The sequence below is a fragment of the Maniola hyperantus genome, chromosome 15, assembly GCF_902806685.2.
Source record: "Maniola hyperantus chromosome 15, iAphHyp1.2, whole genome shotgun sequence".
Taxonomy (NCBI): domain Eukaryota; kingdom Metazoa; phylum Arthropoda; class Insecta; order Lepidoptera; family Nymphalidae; genus Maniola; species Maniola hyperantus.
The window spans coordinates 13,213,808-13,234,326 of NC_048550.1; the positions used below are offsets into that span (position 1 = coordinate 13,213,808).

Sequence of the window (20,519 nt, forward strand, 5' to 3'; positions counted from 1 at the left end):
CGTAGCGTAAAGAATAAAGATTCTCCGTAGGCAGCTACGTTTTAGAACGAATAACGCCATCTACCGCGCAGTTCGAAAAACATTTCATCGAAAGTTTGACAAACACGTCGCTAGATGGCGTTGTTTTGCAACTGCAAAATCCTTCGACAGATGGCAGTGTTGGACGTTTACAGGTCAGAATTTCACAAAGATTATATTATACAATCACAGTTTAGGACTTTATAGGTAACATACATGAAAGTTTCGAAATTATTGTATATGTGATACGTAGGTATATGTATAGAACGCGACAGGTCGAGATGGCACACCCGCGTTAACCCGGTGCGGGTAGCATTGGTGGGGGGAGGGGGGGTTAGGGGGGGGGGGGTGTGTAAGGCGTCCCTCCTGCCAAATACCCCGATTGCTACCTCCTCGGTTTGTCGCGTACTATATACGTACCCCTAGTGTCGATTTTCGTTTTTCGAATAGGTATGATGAAAGGTAGATTTTTCTTTGGACAAAGTTCTAATTTTTTTTTATTCAGATACAAGTTAGCCCTTCACTGCAATCTCACCTGGTGGTAACTGACGATGCAGTCCAAGATGGAAGCGGGCTAACCTAGAAGGGGTATGGCAACTTTTAATAAACCCATGCCCCTTTGGTTTTTTACACGGCATCGTACCGGAACGCTAAAGCGCTTTGCGGGACGGCTTTGCCACGGCCGAAGCCTCCCATCAAGACTAAACCAGAAATTAAGAAATTATAAAAATCCAAATCCTTGCCAGGAATCGAACCCGGGATTTCTAATAAGACCACAGCGCTTACCACTGCGCCAGAGAGGTTCTGAAATCAGTACTTTGTCCAAAGTTCAAATATCCATAACATAAATTGAATGTAATTTGAATTGGAATTCAAAGCAGAACCAACTACAATAGAATTAATTACAATACAATAGAAAATAATTGCATAGTTAAACATCAAGATTGCTTTATTTTCATTATTGATTAGATTTATGTTTAAAACATATGTTTTGAACAAAAGATTTAGTCGTATACGCAGAATTTTAAATAAACTAATAGAAATGGTATACTGTTCGCAAAGCAAGTCGCATCTGAACATGAGGTATACGACTGTGTACAACAAGTGTACATTAATATTAATATTAATATTGCTAAAAAAAAAGGAACATGAATTTAACATTTTAAAAGACTCTAAATTTTAGTGCACGCTACAAATTTAAACGATAGACTTACGACTGGCAGCTAAATTCACGAAGTTTAACAGCTCTAAATTAAATTTAAAACTGTCAAACTGTGTCTGTCCTTTTCATATTACATTAGTAAGAAGAGGATGCGAATACTCTTTAAAAATTTTGTTGTGCTCACAACCACTGTCTATTTTCACAATAACGCACAGTGATTCACTAGTCATCTGAATCGTAAATATCACTTTTCTTTACCATTTCTATACATATTATAAATTCTGTGTTACGTAAAATAAATATTTAACATAAGAGAACTAGACGATCTACAAAGGAACATTACATATGGCTAATTCTGTTGCACTAAACTAAACTAAAATGACAAGCCTAAATCTAATGCTATCCTTTTCCGCAGGGAGTATTATAAAAGGGATAGCAATACATTTAGAACTGTCATTTCAGTTCCCAGTAGCCACTTGTCTATTTTAGACCTCATATGGAAGCGAAAGGGAACTTGGAACCATTATATCCATACTAATCCATACCTAATATTATAAATGCGAAAGTGTGTTTGTCTGTCTGCTAGCCTTTCACGGCCTATCCGTTCAACCGATTTTGACGAAATTTGGTACAGAAATAGCTTGCATCCCGGGGAAGGACATAGGCTACTTTTTATCCCGGAAAATCAAAGAGTTCCCACGGGTTTTTTAAAAACCTAAACTCACGCGGACGAAGTCGCAGGCATCAGCTAGTAAAAGAATAATACTTACATGAAGTAGGGTTTGGGGGCAGTAATTTAACAATTTACAAGAATAATTTTGATTATATCACCTTAACAAATCTTAAATGCTATGTATAAATATTAAATATGTATCATCAATTGCATAATATGAGCAGCAGGTTCGATTCCTGCTTACGTGAAATTAAAAATATATAAATATTTCTTAATACTAAGGCCTACTTTCAGGAAAAAGGCCTCACTTATTAATTTACGATATAAAAATAATCAATGTGAAAATTATATTATTTTTGTTAATTATTTAAAAGCAATCAAAATTTAAAACACGCACACTCTGACATAAATAAAGAGAAATAAATATTAATTAAAAAATATAATTTAAAAGAACTTACAATTTCTCTAAGAGCCGATTTTTCAATCGCACTAATAAATTTTAACTGTCTAATTAATTTAAAAATTTGACAGATTACCAAAGACAGTTTATCAAAAAGTCAAATTAATTTCTCGGTTAAACAGCATTTATCGATTGAAAAATTGGCGCTAAATTAAATTACTATTTGGGTATTACTCATTATTTATTTATTAAGTAATTAATTTTACAATAAAATATGTGTCATTAAATAGTTACTTTATTAAGAATAATTATACATTATACAATTCTGGACATTGCTTCAATCAAAAATGCACCTTATTTAGATATACATTAAGTAAAAATTCTCACTCGTACAGCAATACTATATAGTTTATATTATTATAATAGTAACAATAAATTATTACTTTAAGTCTAGATATAAAATTGTAACTAATAAACAAAAATATATTTATTGATCGAAACTTTAATTGACTTAGGTAGAGTTGCATGACAGACGGTTTTTACGTTATAGTTAGCAACGTGCTTTGATCGTCAATTAAAGCAAAATGTGTTGCACATATTTTTAGCGTTTAAACTATCGTAAGTGATATCCATTATAAACAACCTTATAGGTAACAGTTTGTTAACTTTGGGCCAAAGTTTTACCTTTTAACTTTAATCATGGTGGTATGAATTTTGACCTGTGTTGTAGTTTGACGTTTATTGACGGTCAAAGTTTAACTGTAACCATAACATATCTTTAACAGCCTGTCGTGCAACTGTTCATGCAACTTTTTCAAAGGCCAAATAATTTTTAACTTTGGAATAAATTTGTCATTTTAACAGAATTCCAATGCAAAACTGTCAAAACGAGAAATTTATTTCTCCGTTAAATAGCCTGAAATTCGGCCTTTTGCGAGATTTTTTAATATCACAAAAAAATTGTCTCAAATTAAGATTAACATTAATAAAACCGTGTTTTTTTTAAATGTAATTAGTACTTATATTTTTTAAATCGTTATTAAAAATGAAAATCTTAACATTTTCGTGTCCGTCAATTATGATTTCCATCAATATTATGAAGTACGCAGCCAGTACATTGGTTACGCAGGCCACTTTAGGCGTTACGTCTTTGGAATAAGAACTAATCTTGCACGCTCTTACGATCAGTCGAAACTCTTAGGCGTATCTAAATAAGTCTTAAATCATTTGGTGGACGTTTTGGTACTTTGAGATCTGAAATGTAAAAAAAATGATTTGTTATGAAATGTTAATTTTATGTTAAAAGAGTCCAACTTCATAAAAAAATTACATAATTACAAAAAAAACAGATATAAAATAATTACAATTATAAAAAAAATTGAAATAATATTGACTTAGAATTTACATAAAAATTCAAAAATATTTGTAAAAGTTCAATTGAATAATATTGTCAACTACCAAAGTACAAAGTGGAAATACGTAAGGAAGTGGTCTAACAGGAAGTGGTCATACGGGGAATGGACATACCGGGAAGTGGTCATACGGGGAATGGACATACCGGGAAGTGGTCATACGGGGAATGGTCATACGGGAAGTGGTCATACGGGGAAGTGGTCATACGGGGAATGGACATACCGGGAAGTGGTCATACGGGGAATGGACATACCGGGAAGTGGTCATACGGGGAATGGACATACCGGGAAGTGGTCATACGGGGAATGGACATACCGGGAAGTGGTCATACGGGGAATGGACATACCGGGAAGTGGTCATACGGGGAATGGACATACCGGGAAGTGGTCATACGGGGAATGGACATACCGGGAAGTGGTCATACGGGGAATGGACATACCGGGAAGTGGTCATACGGGGAATGGACATACCGGGAAGTGGTCAAATTGAGAAGTTGACATATTGGGAAGTGGTCTTAACAGACCCAAACGCATCAACTCACTTAGTTACTTATCCAACAGTGAGAGCCGCAACGCTTCGTCTAGAGCCTTCTGCTCGTCTTGCAGCTGCTGGTCCAACGCCGCTTGTTCCCGTGCGGAAATCACGAGCGCCGCACGGAGATCCGCATCCAGCTCGTCGACTTCCGCATCGATTTCCGCCCCCGCGTCCGGCAGGCAGACGTCCGTCGGCGCGTTGGTGAGAGACGCCTCGATCGCTCTGTGAGACCTAGCTGTGTTACTAGCTGACTACTTGATAGCATTAACTTAACTAGTATTAGCGCGAGCGTTATCATACCACTAATAAGTAATAACCAATGCAAGTTAAGACACTAAGCATGAACAGTTTATCTAAAGACTTTTGACTTTTGATGAAAAGACTAAGGTTTTTGCCCACGACTTCATCCGCGGAGATTTAGGTTATTTTAAATCCCGTAGGAAACTTTTTACCGGGGTAAGAAATATTTTATATATAACATCTCTCACCCGGCTATACTCACGTGTTTAGTCGACGATAGCTCGACTGTTTTTGAACCCATCCGGGGTCTCATCAGCCCATCAGTCTTAACCGCGACGTGTGCGCGAACTTTCCTTGAAAATGGACCCCGGATAGAACTAGTCTAACTAATAATTTAAAACTAGTCGAGCTAACGTCAACTAAACACGTGAGTACAGCCGAGTGAGAGATATTTTATACTAGCTGAAGCCCGCGACTTCGTACACGTGGATTTAGGTTTTTAAAAATCCTGTGGAAACTTAAATTTTCCGGGATAAAAAGTAGCCTATGTCCTTCCCCGGGTTGCAAGCTACCTCTGTACTAAATTTCGTCAAAATCGGTTGAACGGTTGAGCCGTGAAAAGCTAGCAGACAGACAGACAAACAGACACACTTTCGCATTTATAATATTAGTATGTATAATGGTAGTTTAAACGCTAAAAAAGAAATATTTTATTTTGTATCCAGTGTGCAAGCTATCTGTGCTGAGTTTCGTTAAAATCTGTTTAGCGGTTGAAACACGAAATGGTAACAGACAGACACACTTTATCTAAATATATAAAAGGAAAAGGTGACTGACTGACTGACTGACTGATCTATCAACGCACAGCTCAAACTACTGGACGAATCGGGCTGAAATTTGGCAGAGCTATTATGACGTAGGCATCCGCTAAAAAAGGATTTTTGAAAATTCAACCCCTAAGGGGGTAAAATAGAGGTTCGAAATTTGAGTAGTCCACGCGGACGAAGTCACGAGCATAAACTAGTTGCAATATATTATGTAAAATTATTCAGCACTCAATTATTTAGTCTGTCATTTTCGTTTCATATCAACTCACTCATCTAGCGAAGTCTAACAAATAGTGACTATGCACAGGCCACAGGCTAACTTTAAATATTCATATTATTATGAGGTACACATATAAGTTATTTATGAATGTTATTAATAACAATCAAACGTTCCACAGTTCTAAAAAAAGCACACAGAAAAAAAATACAAAAGCTAAACTAAAATCGTCGATATCTGCAACGAATAAGTATAACGGACGGAATGAACAAGTGCTTTTTATTTTTCACAATTGGATATAATTTCGGTTAAAATTATTATCCATACTTACTTACTAATATTATAAATGCGAAAGTGTGTCTGTCTGTCTGTCTGCTAGCTTTTCACGGCTCAACCGTTCAACCGATTTTGACGAAATTTGGTACAGATATAGCTTGCATCCCGGGGAAGGACATAAGCTCTACTTCTTATCCCGGAAAATTAAAGAGTTCCCATGGGATTTTAAAAAACCTAAATCCACGTGGACGAAGTCGCGGGCATCATCTAGTTAAAAGGCTTTAACAGTCCCTTTACCCTAATCACCCCCCTTTTACGCGTATGCTATCTTTTTAATTATTGTAAATCTCATTCACAAAACATACTTTCAATAAAATAATGTGGCTAACATATTAAACCCTTGACAATAAAATTACGAACATTTTAGACATATCTAAATATATAAATCGATAAGGTAACTGACTGACTGACTGACTGATCTATCAACGCACAGCTCAAAGTACGCAGATAGCTATTATGATGTAGATATTCGCTAAGAAAGGATTTGTGAAAATTCAACCCATTCAATTCAGAGGGTGAAATAGGGGTTCTATTTGATAGAGCAAAATGGGTGGGGGGGGGAGGAGAATCTCCCGCTTGGCATATTATAAGCATATTATAGTCCACGAAGTTATTCGAATATTTAATTAAAAACATTTTTTATAGTGTTGACGAATATCTAAGATGACATTTTTTCCTTTAGTGTGTATTTAGTTACCTTTTGACATATTTTGTATTAAGTACTATCTTGTTTTTTTATTCTTTTGTGACTAAGTATTAAATTTGGCAAATTTTATCAAAACTATGTACCTACACGTTTGTTAGGAATATCATATTGCATGCTGATAGGCAGAATTTGGCTGTACCTTTTTGTTTTGTAACATCTCCACTGTTTACCCAGATTCGCAATAAAGAAATTTGTATTTGTATTTGTATTTGTATTTGAAGGTTGAGATGGCATACGGGCTATATAGCGTGGGACGCCCCGCACGTCACCCGACCTCGCCCGCTACGGGTTGGCGCGGGGGTTGTGCGTTCTCTCCCCGACTGCCATGTCAACGTGTAGCGTAAGTAAAGTAAAAGTAAAATTTTCTTTATTGTACACCAAAACCAAAACAATAGAAATAAAACAAAGATGTTTGCAAGTACAATAGGCGGCCTTATCCCTACAATAGCGATCTCTTCCAGGCAACCTTAGGGTAGAGGATACTATAAAAATTAAAGAAAGCTTCTATAGTTTTTTTTAATAATTTTTATAGTGTTTCACCTACACTTGAAGGAAATTTCTAAATAATTTTAAACACACATCAAAAATTGCGAACCGGCAGGAATCGAACCCGCGTCTCCTGGGATCGCGCCCGACGCTCTAACCACTAAGCTACAGCCCGCTTACTGCGAGTGACGAAATTTGTGATGTGTATGCTCACTCAGTACTGAAGCGACTGTTTCTGCTATATAGTAGCGACATCTTTTTGCTTCAGTACTGAGTGAGCATACACATCACAAATTTCGTCACTGGCAGTAAGCGGGCTGTAGCTTAGTGGTTCGAGCGTCGGGCGCGATCCCAGGAGACGCGGGTTCGATTCCTGCCGGTTCGCAATTTTTGATGTGTATTTAAAATTATTTAGAAGCTTCTATAGGTTGTCTCACCTCTGCAAGTATGTGTCCTCGTGGTCCAGCAGCGAAGGCGCGAGGCGCGTGCGCGGCGGCACGGGCGACGTGGAGCGCGCGCCGCGCAGCGCCTCCCATACGTCCACCTGTTCACACCCCCCCCTAATTAGCGAAAATCACGGAAAAACTGACAATGATACTGATTGTGATGGCAACTAATAGAGTATTCAAATTTGTTTCTGACTAATGTAATATGAAAAGGTCAGACAGAAAAACTTAATTTAAGCCCAAACTTAAGCCCAAGGCACGAGGGTTTCCGCCGCGAAGATGTTACCGAATCTTTGAAGTCCATGCTGAGGCGATTTTAATGAGCCCAAACACAATATATAGATACCGTTAATCATTGAGGAGTTCAACTATACTTTCGCCCGATGAAGTACCGACCTGATCATCATGAGTTTCAGCTTCCATCAGAATCTGCTGTGTGGCGTACTACAAAAGTTTTTCATCATCATCATCATCATCACAGCTGAGACTATTGCAATAAGCCCAAACCAGTATGAGTACTGTTAACCAGTGAGGAGTTCCTCTGAACAGGGTCTATTTTGTCATCAGATTCTAGACATCCCTTTTCATTCAAGGTCTTACTGAGACCAGTCAAATGAGCCCAAACACAATATAGATACCGTTAATCAATGAAGAGTTCGACTATGCTCTCGCCCGATGGAGTACTGACCTGATCATCATGCGTTCCAGCTTCCATCAGGCTCTGCTGTATGGCGTACTGCAGAAGCCCTTCATCGTCATCACAGCTGAGCCTCTCATCAGGGGCCGCAGCGTCCCGATACCCTCGTCCGATGGAGAAGCACTGGTCATCCACCACACAGGACAACCTGTCTCCTTCTTGTATACATTCCACGTGAGGCACGGGGGAATCTTTGAAGTCCATGCTGAGGCGATTTAAATGAGCCCAAACACAATATAGATACCGTTAATCAATGAAGAGTTCGACTATGCTCTCGCCCGATGGAGTACTGACCTGATCATCATGCGTTCCAGCTTCCATCAGGCTCTGCTGTATGGCGTACTGCAGAAGCCCTTCATCGTCATCACAGCTGAGCCTCTCATCAGGGGCCGCAGCGTCCCGATACCCTCGTCCGATGGAGAAGCACTGGTCGTCCACCACACAGGATAACCTGTCTCCCTCCTGTATACATTCCACGTGAGGCACGGGGGTTTCCGTCGCGAAGATGTTTCCGAATGTTATCCGGGCATTTAGAACGTGGAAAAGGGGGATTTCTGTAAACAAGAACCATTATACAAAATCACAAAAATATAATAAAAAAAAACCGGCCAAGTGCGAGTCAGGCTCGCGCAATGAGGGTTCCGTACTACAGTCGTATTTTTTCGACATTTTGCACGATAATTCAAAAACTATGATGCATAAAAATAAATAAAAATCTGTTTTAGAATGTACAGGTGAAGAGCTTTCATATGATACCCCACTTGATATAGTCACTCACTTCGAAAGTTGAAAATACTAATTATTAGTTCATGACCACAATTTAATTTTTTGTGTGTGATCTAACCCTAAATTCACGGTTTTCAGATTTTTCCCCAAATGTCAGCTATAAGATCTACCTACCTGCCAAATTTCATGATTCTAGGTCAACGGGAATAGGTCCCTGTAGGTTTCTTGACAGACAGACAGACAACAAAGTGATCCTATAAGGGTTCCGTTTTTCCTTTAGAGGTACGGAACCCTAAAAAGAGTTATCTCTTTCAGGCAAAGTATAAGGAAGGAGATAGGTTGCATGGATAGTAGTGGGAAAATGTTTATGAGTTGAATATAATCTCTGGAAATACTTACTTGCCAGATTACACAAAAACTTTTTCTGGTATGTCACTAAGCTATCTGTATATCTGTGTTGAATTAGGTATATCTAAATATATAAAAGGAAAAGGTGACTGACTGACTAATCTATCAACGCACAGCTCAAACTAATGGATGGAGCGCTGAAATTTGGCATACAGATAGCTATTATGACGTAGACATCCGGTAAGAAAGGTTTTTTGAAAATATAACCCCCCTGCGGCGGTAAAATGCTGTTTTGAAATTTATATAGTCTACGCGAACGAAGTCGCGAGCATAAGCTAGTTCTTATAAATTGTCAAGTAAAATTAAGATTTGCTCACCTATTTTAACTGGGAATCCGGCAGGAAGCTGCATCTGTATGAAATCTTTTAATTTCGCGAAGTGCGGCGATGATATCGAAGCCATCAGATCCAGAATTGGCATAATTTGTTCTTGGAGCTGGAATGATTAAATTTGGGTATTTTCCTACTTTTGAATTTGATAAATATTATTACTTTATTATAAACTAGAATAAAAATTATGACGTACGCTGAAAAAAATATTAAAATCTAACAAAGATTTACAAAATTACAGGCATTTTAATTTTGGAGCGGGAGGGACTTCTATCCCTTTCTTGCAAAACGAAAATTTGTATGAAACCGCACGAAGCTACTATGGCATTAGTAAGGTGTGACGTCAAAATGCTATGTCTAATCAGAAATATTTAAATGCTTATAACTTTTTTGTTATTTGATCGATTTAATTAGTTTTTTTCAGTTTACGTCATTATTTTTATCCTAGTTTATAATAAAGTAATAAAAAAATTGGAGTCAAACACCCAATTGTCCACATAAAGAAAGTTTTAGCAAGTTTTAGTTAGTAGCATTACTTGTTATCCAAGTTCTGTTACAGAACATTGTGTGATTTTAGCGTTAAAAGTATCGTGAGTGAATTGCATTATACATATCTCACACCTGGCTTTACTCACGTGTTTAGTCGACGTTAGCCCGACTAGTTTCGAACCCATCCGGGATCCATTTCTAAAGGGACTCAATTCGAGCACGCGTCGCGGTTGAGACTGCGCGCCGCTGCCCGCACAGCCCGCTGTGAGGGAAATTAGTCGCCACCCGAATTTCAATCGTGACAATGGATGGATGCTACCCTCAGCGTGGAAACCGCTTTTTGACGCTAAGACAATGACATCAGTCGTGGGACAGGACACTATTAGCTCCGCTTGCCTGGATTTCAGTTCAGAAGTTCAGCAAGAATTTGGTATTTTTGTGTTTTCTTTGGTTATTTATTAGTAAGTTGTTAGAATACTCAATTGTGTTAGTTTATCTTTTAGTGAAGTAGGTAGGTTTAAATTAGTATGTAGTACAGTTTTTATTATAAGAATAGATATAGGTGTATGAATAGTGTTAAGGAAATATAGTAGTAAGTTATGTACTTAGTATTAAGAGCGCCACCTCGCCAACAAACTGGCCCACCAGTTTGGCGAGATAGATATGTAGGAAACTTTGTAAAATTATTATGAATAAATAAATTAAAAAAAAAAAAGAACTGTCGGGAGACGATCTTTAGCTGTCTCCCCCTCCACCTCAGCCACCCTCACAGCGGGCTGTGCGGGCAGCGGCGCGCAGTCTCAACCGCGACGCGTGCACGAGCTGAGTCCCTTTGAAAAAGGACCCCAGATGGGTTCGAAACTAGTCGGGCTAACGTCGACTAAACACGTGAGTAAAGCCGGCTGTGAGATATGGACTTTGTGTGATGTTTCTTTACCTCCAAAGGATAGTCCTCGCATAGCCATAGAGTAGCTCTGAACTTCTGCACCTTAGTGGCGATGTCTCTGGGCCGCCCGATGTCCCGCTCCAGAGGCTCCTCTGAGAAATACTCCTCCCACGTCACCGGCCTCAGATCTTCACGAGATCTACTTCTCCGAGGGGGTTCTTCCTAGAACGATATCAACGGTTATTCGAAAAGGTCAGTCTCATTTTGCAATGTACAAAAAAACTTTTTCAAGTCATTGGAATAATCCATACCATTACACAGATTTTGGAAAATGGTAGTCATGTCCTTTTGTTTTATGAAAGGGAGTGTTCCTTAATATGAGATCGAATGAGTAGGTGAGCCCACTTCTCCCCTTAGGGCGATGTTCGGAACACGTGTATACATTTAATTGTCCGGCGTAAGGAGAGGGGAGGCCGGGGAAGACGGGGCACTATCGTTCATCCGCTTGAACCAGGAGGCCGGCGAGGGGAGCATGAGCGCGTCTTGGACACTAGGCTCTATGTTGTATACCTACACTCACCCTGTCCGGTGTGAGGAGAGGGGAGGCCGGGGTAGATGGGGCACTGCTGCATGTCGTCGTTATCTGGCACTAGCCAGGAGGCCGGCGAGGGGAGCCCGGGGAGTGTGAGCCCGCTTCTCGTCTTTGGGCAGATGTTCAGAGCACGTGAACACACTCACCCTGTCCGGTGTAAGGAGAGGGGGAGGCCGGGGTAGACGGAGCACTGTCGTCGTTGTCCGCTAGCGCCAGCAGGCCGGCGAGCGGAGCCCGGGGAGTGTGGGCCCGCTTCTCCCCTTTGGGCAAGTGTTCGGAGCGCGTCTTGGACACTAGCTCCACGTTGTATACACTCACCCTGTCCGGTGTAAGGAGAGGGGAGGCCGGGGTAGACGGAGCACTGTCGTCGTTGTCCGCTAGCGCCAGCAGGCCGGCGAGGGGAGCCCGGGGAGTGTGGGCCCGCTTCTCCCCTTTGGGCAAGTGTTCGGAGCGCGTCTTGGACACTAGCTCCACGTTGTATACACTCACCCTGTCCGGTGTAAGGAGAGGGGAGGCCGGGGTAGACGGAGCACTGTCGTCGTTGTCCGCTAGCGCCAGCAGGCCGGCGAGGGGAGCCCGGGGAGTGTGAGCCCGCTTCTCCCCTTTGGGCAGGTGTTCGGAGCGCGTCTTGGACACTAGCTCCACGTTATATACACTCACCCTGTCCGGTGTAAGGAGAGGGGAGGCCGGGGTAGACGGAGCACTGTCGTCGTTGTCCGCTAGCGCCAGCAGGCCGGCGAGGGGAGCCCGGGGAGTGTGAGCCCGCTTCTCCCCTTTGGGCAGGTGTTCGGAGCGCGTCTTGGACACTAGCTCCACGTTGTTAGCACTGAACACTTTGCACTCGTATCCATTCACACTCTCCGTTTTGTCTTGACGCCAACCCCATATACCACTCTTGTTTCTGGAATAGAACATAATTATAAACACGACTTTTAACGATACATAGGTTTCTCAATTCATAATTTCGGTCTTCAGATAGCTTGCATCCCAGAATTGTATATAAATCAAATAGTTCCCACGGAATTCAGAGGGATTCGAGTCGTGGGTCGAGTATTTTCTTAATAAAATAAACCCAGGTTTCGAAGCCAATTTTGTCGTTACCAGCGGCGCGGTGAGCGAAAGTAGTAGGGACCCTTGCGCACACGTACCTACACCCGCTCGCCCTTAAAAGGATTGGTGTGTTTGCGGCAGACTCCCCGATAAAAGGCGCCCTAAGCACTGTAACGTTGTCTCATACAAAATTAGGAATTAATATGAAGAGCGGAACCCGCAAGCATCTAACGCCGGGCGACGGTTTTCTGCATACATAAAATCGATACGCACGCGTTCGCTGATCCCTAAATCAAAAACTGGTCTTAGCGAAGTTGCTCTGCAGCGCCGCCAAACTACGGAGGGCGCGTGCGACGGTTTCTGGATCATTCGACGCGCGGACCTGCGGCCAGCGGTGCGTGTACTCGTAGCGTGCTGCGGGCGATCTTTTAGAAGTTACCTACTTAAAGTTCTTTTTGTTGTGCTCCTATCGGAACCCGTAAAGGGTGAGTTCCAACTTTCCTATCACTATAAGCTGTTCTCAGTGCGCTGTAGTGCTGGAGTCGCCAGGCTGCAGAGCTATTGCGCACGAGATCGTTGGGCTATCCTGACGCCAACGCACTGGGGTTCCAAGTTCACGGATAGGAATTCTACGGACTGAAGTTCACTATTGGAGTTTCCCCGGAACCGGAGTCCACGAGGGCGTCTCCGTCGGAGCTTCCGGATTCCTGCTTCTGGTGTGGTGTTGCGTGCCTGCTGCCGTGACCCTCCTACCCTAAGGACCTACCCTGAGGACCTCCGTGCCTGGACCCGAGCGTGCCGGAAGGACCCTAGCTACGCGCGTCAGGCCAGTCACTCGTTTACTAGCTCAATTCTGCGGTGTAGTGCGGTGGAGGAGATGATTAAAGGCAATTGATTCACGACCCTGGTCTTTTCTTCACTCTCCTCACTACCTGTGACGACCCTACCCCGTCACAGCACGTCCTTAACAATCCCGACGACCAAATCATGAGTGACAATGCTCCCTATCTCGTAGGGCTACACAAGTCAACCTTTTGTCACACAAAAAAAAAAGCGGCAGACTGTACAAAGGCGCGCGGTAATCAATGCGAGAGGCAGAGTATGACATTATAATTATTATGAAAGCCAACTAAACTAATCACGGACACATTTACTTCTACCGCGCGAGGTGATTTTTTTTTTTAATTTGATCACTAAACCCACCTCTCGAAGCTGATCTTGTCGGTGTCGAGGTAGTTGATGGCCAGCGGCGCGGCGAGGCGCGTGTCTATGACGTGCGGCGGCGGCGGCGGCCACTCGCGCGGCACTCGCTCGCCGCCCACCTCGAAGTACTCACACCCAGACGTGCCCACCTCGTGGTCTAGCTCCACTAGACTTGCACTATTACCTAGAATGGTGAACAAGTTGTTCAATCGTAAATATAGAGTATTGTATCAAAAACACTTTATGACAAACTAGATGGCGCTGCCTTACATTGCGTCTTGCTATCTAGTGCATAATTGTACACATCACCATTTTTTTACTACTTACTATTGCAGCTCATTCTGCTAGCATTTAAAAGTTAAACTCAATTAAGAATTTGCTATTAGATGATAGCTCTATAATGCAGAAAATCACATCAAAATCCTTTCTGTATTTTTTTGAGTGAGAAAATTATCATGCGACTAAAGATATTAAAATAATGAAAGTTGATGGAGAATATGTCAAATGGGCACCCCCTTTGCCATATTCTCCATCAAATTGAATAGGTCTTCGAAAATATTATTATGTTTAAAATGATAGATTAGGTTCCCTACCACTTTCCAAGACGAATTTCCCAGTCTTACAAAGTATGACACCAGACATGCTAAGGTTGTTTGAGTTGCTTAGGTATTCCATGCATCACTCACCCTGTCCCCTGAATATGTAAGTCCTGTCTCCTCGCTGCCACCGGTTGTTCTCGAAGCCCACCAGCGTGGTGTCCACTCGTACATTGGCACCGCGCTTGTACACTTTGTACGTGTCGAACGGACACATGCGCGACACCAGCGGCACTGAGAACGAAAACAGCATATAAATAGATCGAATCGTTTTTTTTTAAATAGAGATAGCGAGCAAACCAGTGGGCGGGTCACCTGATGTTAAGTGATTACCGCCGCCCATGAACATTTGCAGCACCAGAGGAACCGCCGATGCGTTGCCGGCCTTTTAGGAATTTGTTGGTCCGCCCCTTGAATAACCCCATGTTGTAATCTAGTGGGAACACCGCCGATGGGAGTTGGTTCCACAGTTTGCACGTGCGTGGAAAGAAGGATCTGGCGCAGCGGACGGTCGAAGTGCACCAGACACCCAGGTGGTGAGGGTGAAATTCCTTCGATTGCTGTAGTTTGACAGCTACAGCAGAATAAACTACAGTACGCGGCCGAAAGTAATGCACATTGACATTTAGGAGGAGATAGCAGATTTGTAGAGCGTTGTCTCTGTCGTTGAGACCGACAAAACGTCATATAGGTATGAGTGACAAAGACAACGCTCTACACATCCAAAATGTTATTCTAAATGCCGATGTACATTACTTTCTGTCGCGTACTGTAGTTACAATGTCACGATGCAATCATCGCGGCAACGACAGAGACAATGCTCTACAAATCTGCTATCTTCTTCTAAAGGTCGATGTACATTATTTTCTGCTGTATACTGTAAATACATATCAAAATTAGCTGCTGCCCGCGACTTCGTTGGCGTGGATTTAGGTTTTTAAAAATCCTGTGGGAACTCTTTGATTTTCCAGGATAAAAGTAGCCTATGTCACTCTCTAGGTCTTTAACTATAACCATGCAAAAAATCACGTCGATCCGTTGCTCAGTTGCGACGTGATTGAAGGACAAACCAAATTGATAAAAAAAATAGTGGAATTGATATTACTATACTTGGATAACTCATGTGGACCTTAGGAGGATGCTCCGATGCTGCATGTTTAGCAGTGGGAGGGGTGCATGTCGCTCAAACGATGTAACTTCGTAGTACTGTACAGTTCTTGCAATTTACGAAGGCTAGTGACCTTTACTTGTGGTAACGTCGTTTACAGGGTCATTGTGTAAGTGTGCGTGCATGTCGGACCAATCAGTCGCGAGCAAGCGCTCGCAAACGCACACATTTAGTGTACCTTACGTATACCGATACCACTTAAACACAAGCATGAGTCAGTGGCCTTCGTGAAATGCAAGAACTATAAGCGCTTAGAAGCCTTACCCCAACTTGTGAACTCCCATTTCATCTCCACATAGAAGTCAGGTGCTAAACTGAGCTTGTGCAGTAACTCCGGTATGCCGCTGGATTGCACCACGTGACGCTGGTAGTCCCGCTTTGACAGCACCAGGGATAGAAGCTCAGGGTTGCCTGTTGCTGTTGCCTCTTGGACAGCTGTAGCAATGCATATTTTTAATTGATTAGAGCCGCTGGATCCAGGTGGCGCAAGACCGTGGCATGTGGAAGTCCCTACAAGAGACCTATGTCCAGCAGTGGGCGTCAATCGGTTGATGATGATGATGAGAGTAGGACATTGAAGTATGACAATCCCTCAGAGTACTAATAAAAAAAACCCAAATTTTTTTAAAATTCAAATACAAGTTAGCCCTTCTATATCTTGTGATAAATGATGACTCGTGGTCATCTCGTGGATCAAAAGCGTCAGACTACTATGTCTCTCTTAATACTTTGACGGTACTGAGTGAAGGAGGATTCTGTAATTTTATAACTGCAAAGGTTCCTATGAAACTTATTTGCTTACAAAAACAGCTTTTTGTAAGTCAAATACCCAATTATATTGGATATAAAACAAAACTCACCCGTCCAGCCATCCTTCTCACAATTAACGTCAGCATTAGCCTCAATCAAAGCTTGCACAGCCTCCAAGTGGCCCAGCGTCACAGCCAGCAACAGCGGCGTCCGCCCACGGTTGTCAACTCTCTCTATGTCTTCTTGTGAGAACTGGTAACAATTTACATAGCTTTAAGCCATATAGAATACCAGCTTATGCTCGCGATTTCATCCGCGTGGACTACACAAATTTCACCCACTTATAAAATAAATAAAAATAAAATAGCCTTTATTCTCTGATACAATAGTTATACATCTTATATTACTAACTAACCGTAGTACTAATTTCTTATTTCCTATTATTTAATTATCCTATCCTGCATAATTTATTCTAAAAAATTGGTAACACCAGCAATTTACAGATCAGGTTGTCCTCTTTGGACATAGGCCTCCTCTAGACTTCTCCATTTTTTCCTATCTAACGCCATTTCACCCCCTTAGGACTTGAATTTTCAAAAATCCTTTCTTAGCAGATGTCTTCGTCATAATAGCTATCTGCATGCAAAATTTCAGCCCAAGCAAGTTTGAGCTGTGTGTTGATAGATCAGTCAGTCAGTCAGTCACTTTTTCTTTTATATAAATTTTATTATTTAAATACTAAATGATTATTATAATGTCCCAAATTTTGAGAGCATGTTTCGAGAAGGAGCAATCCTAGATTTAGGGGACATGATATGAAGCTACAATATCAATTGCCATCGTCAAATCCATTAAAACACTTTCTGACCAACAGAGTTGTTGGATGTTGTATGGAATAAATTGCCTAAGGATGTGGTTATGTCAAGTTCTGTTAACCAGTTCAAGAATAGATTGGACAAACATTTGTAAAACTTGAAGCACTTTCATCAGTGAAAGCTGCTTAGTCTATGAATAATAATACTCTGGAGGTTGATTTCTCTGTGTTTCACAGTCAGAATTTGAGGAATCGAGACATCATTTCCACCTTCTGTGCATTTTGACACTTAATTAACCTTTCTGTCTGACTAAACAGCCATAATGACCCCTGCAATTTTGAGTAAACACCCCCTAACAAGATTTGTGTACAATATTAGGCAGCATTTAGCATTCACTCTAATCCATATCAGGGCACAGTGGTGTGGCTTCATCACTGATAATGAGATTATTTTTACTTTCACTCTCTACCCACACTTTGTTCTGACATTAAAACCTACGTTGTTTTTATGTTTTACTCCTGATCTATGGTATGAACATCTATCTATCTAACACTGAATCATACTTATACAATGGCACCGATTCCGTTGTCTTTCTCTAAACTAAATTTAGAGTATCTGCATCGTTTTCTTTTCAACAATGTTAAAAAGGGACAGAACATGAACTTTACATTTAAAGACCCAAAATTTTAGTGCACGCTACAAATTTAAACAGTAGGCTCGCGACTGCGCTAAAATCACGGGTTTTACCATCTAAAAATTAAATTTAAAACTGTCCTAACTTTCTTTTCATATTACATTAGTAAGAAGAGAATGTGAATACTCTAAAATTAGGTTGTGCTCAGAATCAGTACCAGTATGTGGTTATACTCCACCTAGAGTAGCTGTAGTTAAACTCTGTGTCCTGGGATACCCAAAATGTATATTGTGTTGTCAATATTATATGAATTACTAAATGATACCCGCGACTTCGTCCGCGTGGATTTAAGTTCTTAAAAAATCCTGTGTGAACTCTTTGATTTTCCAGGGTAAAAGATATAATATCCTTCCCCGGGATGCAAGCTATCTCTGTACCAAATTTCGTTAAAATCGGTTGAACGGATGGGCCGTGAAAAGCTAGCAGACAGACAGACACACTTTCGCATTTATATTAGTATGGATTAGAGATATCCAAAATTAAGTTGCTGATACCATTTTTAAGATAACAATTGGCTTATGATTCACTCAAAACTACTCGTAAGTACTTTTTAAGTGATTTTAATGCAATTAACCTAAAACCCGATTTTACACGAAAAGATGACAAATTATCATAGTAGTGATTAAGAAATACCTTTTCAGCTTGCAGTGCGCTCTTTAACTCCTCATGCTTATTGTTCCAAACCAGCCAGTGGATGGGATAGCGGTTGGAAATTTCTTCTGCCGTCAGGGGCATAGCGAAGATTCATTTAATTCCTCTTTGTGGTTAAATCCTACACCAGTTTGCATGTAGCACCCTTTAACACTTGTTTCGGACGACACTAAACTAAAGTAAAGTCTGCAAAGTCCATCAAATTAATACAAATTACAATCTCAAACATACTCTTCTTCATTCAAAGCAAAATTTGGCCTTGAAGACGAGTGGGCAGAGCAGCACAAGAGCAGAGCGGTTTTCATCTGTCATCACGTCTGTCAAGTCATGCATTTGTCAAATCATAGAGTACACACCAACCATAGACACCATTACTCTATGCATTGGATACCATGGATTGCCATGGATGGTATCCAATGCATAGAGTAGTTAAAGAGAACTTGTGCACTGCTCCCAGATGTGAATGTGGGACAGGCTCAGATGAATGATTACCTCTCTATGGGGATAAGGATGTGAAACATCTTGAAATCTAAATATCTTTGGTTTTCAGTCTATAGAGTATAGAGCAAAAAACAAAACAAAAATTAAAAATATATATCTATAAATCTATAACATTCGTGAATTTGTGAAAATATTGTAGAATTTAACTAAAACTTTTTCTATTTAATCTGATCTACTGATCTACTCGTTTACTAGATGTTTATCTAATCTTTCACTATAGGTTATTAAAGCCGCAGAAAGCTAAGACAGTCTTGCTATATTTACGTAATAAATATTGGTATTGGCGATAGGTAGGTAGGTACCTACCATGTACCTTCAATATTATTTAGGTACTCGGAAAATGATGAATTCCAATGAATACAAAACATAAAAAATGAATTCGAATAAGTTTTATCCTATAAGCCGCAACCTGCTTTGGTTGCGGCCTCTGTATTTCGAGTCCTACCCTCGACTACCAAAAAGATTCATAACGACAAAATCACAACAAAAACTGGTTGAGGTGAGTTAATTTAAAAATGTCATTTTATTGATCCATTATTCATACACAATCCCTACACTAGTTACGTTATGCGGCAGAAAGTAATGTATATCGACATTTGGAAGGATATAGCAGATTTGTAGAGCATTGTCTCCGTCGTTGAAACCGACAAAACGTCACATAGGTATGAGTGACAGAGACCACGCTCTACAAAGCTGAAATGTCATTCTAAAACCAACCAGCCACTCAATGATGCTTTGCCCAAAAAGCAATTTATAAGCAAATTCGCTGTATGTTTTTTTTTTTTTTGATAAATTAACATTTAAACTAAAATTTGTTCGATTATGATAGCGGGCAAAGTAATCCGGTCTTTAAGCCGACAATTGACGACACCGATTTTTATAAATGGCTTTTTGGGCAAAGTAACATTGAGTGGCAAAGTTGGCTAGTTTGACGGTACATTACTTTTACCGCGTACTGTATAGTTCTAAAAAATATTGCTATCTTTTCCTTTCTTTTAACCTGTCATCAATTCGAGTAATAATTTCTTTTGTTAAAGAGAGAGTATTATTATTTCTTTTAATTTTCAGGAAAGCTACAAAGTATTAAACATACCGACAAACTCAAGTCAAGATGTAGTCAAGCAGGCTTTCCTGGAGCTTGCCAAGAAGTACCATCCTGACTCCAGCTCTCCAGATGCGGATATAGACAAGTTTGTGTCTGTGGAGACTGCATTCAGGACCCTCTCTAAACATAACACGGGATCACAGAAATTGGATGAAATTGAGCAGGCTGTGTTTGATATTAGGGTAACTTTGTATCTTATTCAATTAATAGCTTTTTTTAAAAATTTATAGCCTAGAGCTTGGCTGCAATCAGACGTGGCAAGTGATGATGCAGCCTAAAATGGAGCGTGCTTGCCTGGAAGATGCATATTCACTCTTGACTTGAGGATACCCATATTATAATTGGAGGGGAAAACTGATGCTGGAAGGGTGTTCCTAATCTTAGCGGTTCGAATTAGAAAT

General features: G+C 40.7%; 1 protein-coding gene across 1 annotated transcript; it reads right to left on the reverse strand.

The window, feature by feature from the left end:
* Window positions 1–346: 346 nt before the first annotated feature.
* On the reverse strand, window positions 347–18,787 carry LOC117988782 (ankyrin repeat domain-containing protein 13D). The gene is made up of 13 exons (XM_069503675.1): window positions 18,495–18,787; window positions 16,463–16,604; window positions 15,867–16,037; window positions 14,525–14,668; window positions 13,839–14,022; window positions 12,231–12,486; window positions 11,045–11,215; window positions 9,607–9,724; window positions 8,446–8,709; window positions 8,147–8,265; window positions 7,450–7,556; window positions 4,208–4,422; window positions 347–3,507 (listed from the first exon to the last, which is right to left on the reverse strand). Exons 1-12 carry the CDS (start codon window positions 18,594–18,596, stop codon window positions 4,212–4,214), a joined length of 1,989 nt encoding a protein of 662 aa, XP_069359776.1. The 5' UTR covers window positions 18,597–18,787; the 3' UTR covers window positions 347–3,507; window positions 4,208–4,211.
* Window positions 18,788–20,519: the final 1,732 nt, after the last annotated feature.

What these genes read in the sequence shown, in the direction of transcription:
- LOC117988782 (XM_069503675.1), bottom strand. Translation starts at nt 18,596, where the DNA reads ATGCCCCTGACGGCAGAAGAAATTTCCAACCGCTATCCCATCCACTGG. An exon ending in GACAAGATCAGCTTCGAGAG is followed by an intron (nt 12,487 to 13,838) that starts GTGGGTTTAGTG and finishes GTTCTATTCCAG; the next exon opens with AAACAAGAGTGGTATATGGG. An exon ending in AACGCATGATGATCAGGTCA is followed by an intron (nt 8,266 to 8,445) that starts GTACTCCATCGG and finishes GCTTCTCCATCG; the next exon opens with GACGAGGGTATCGGGACGCT.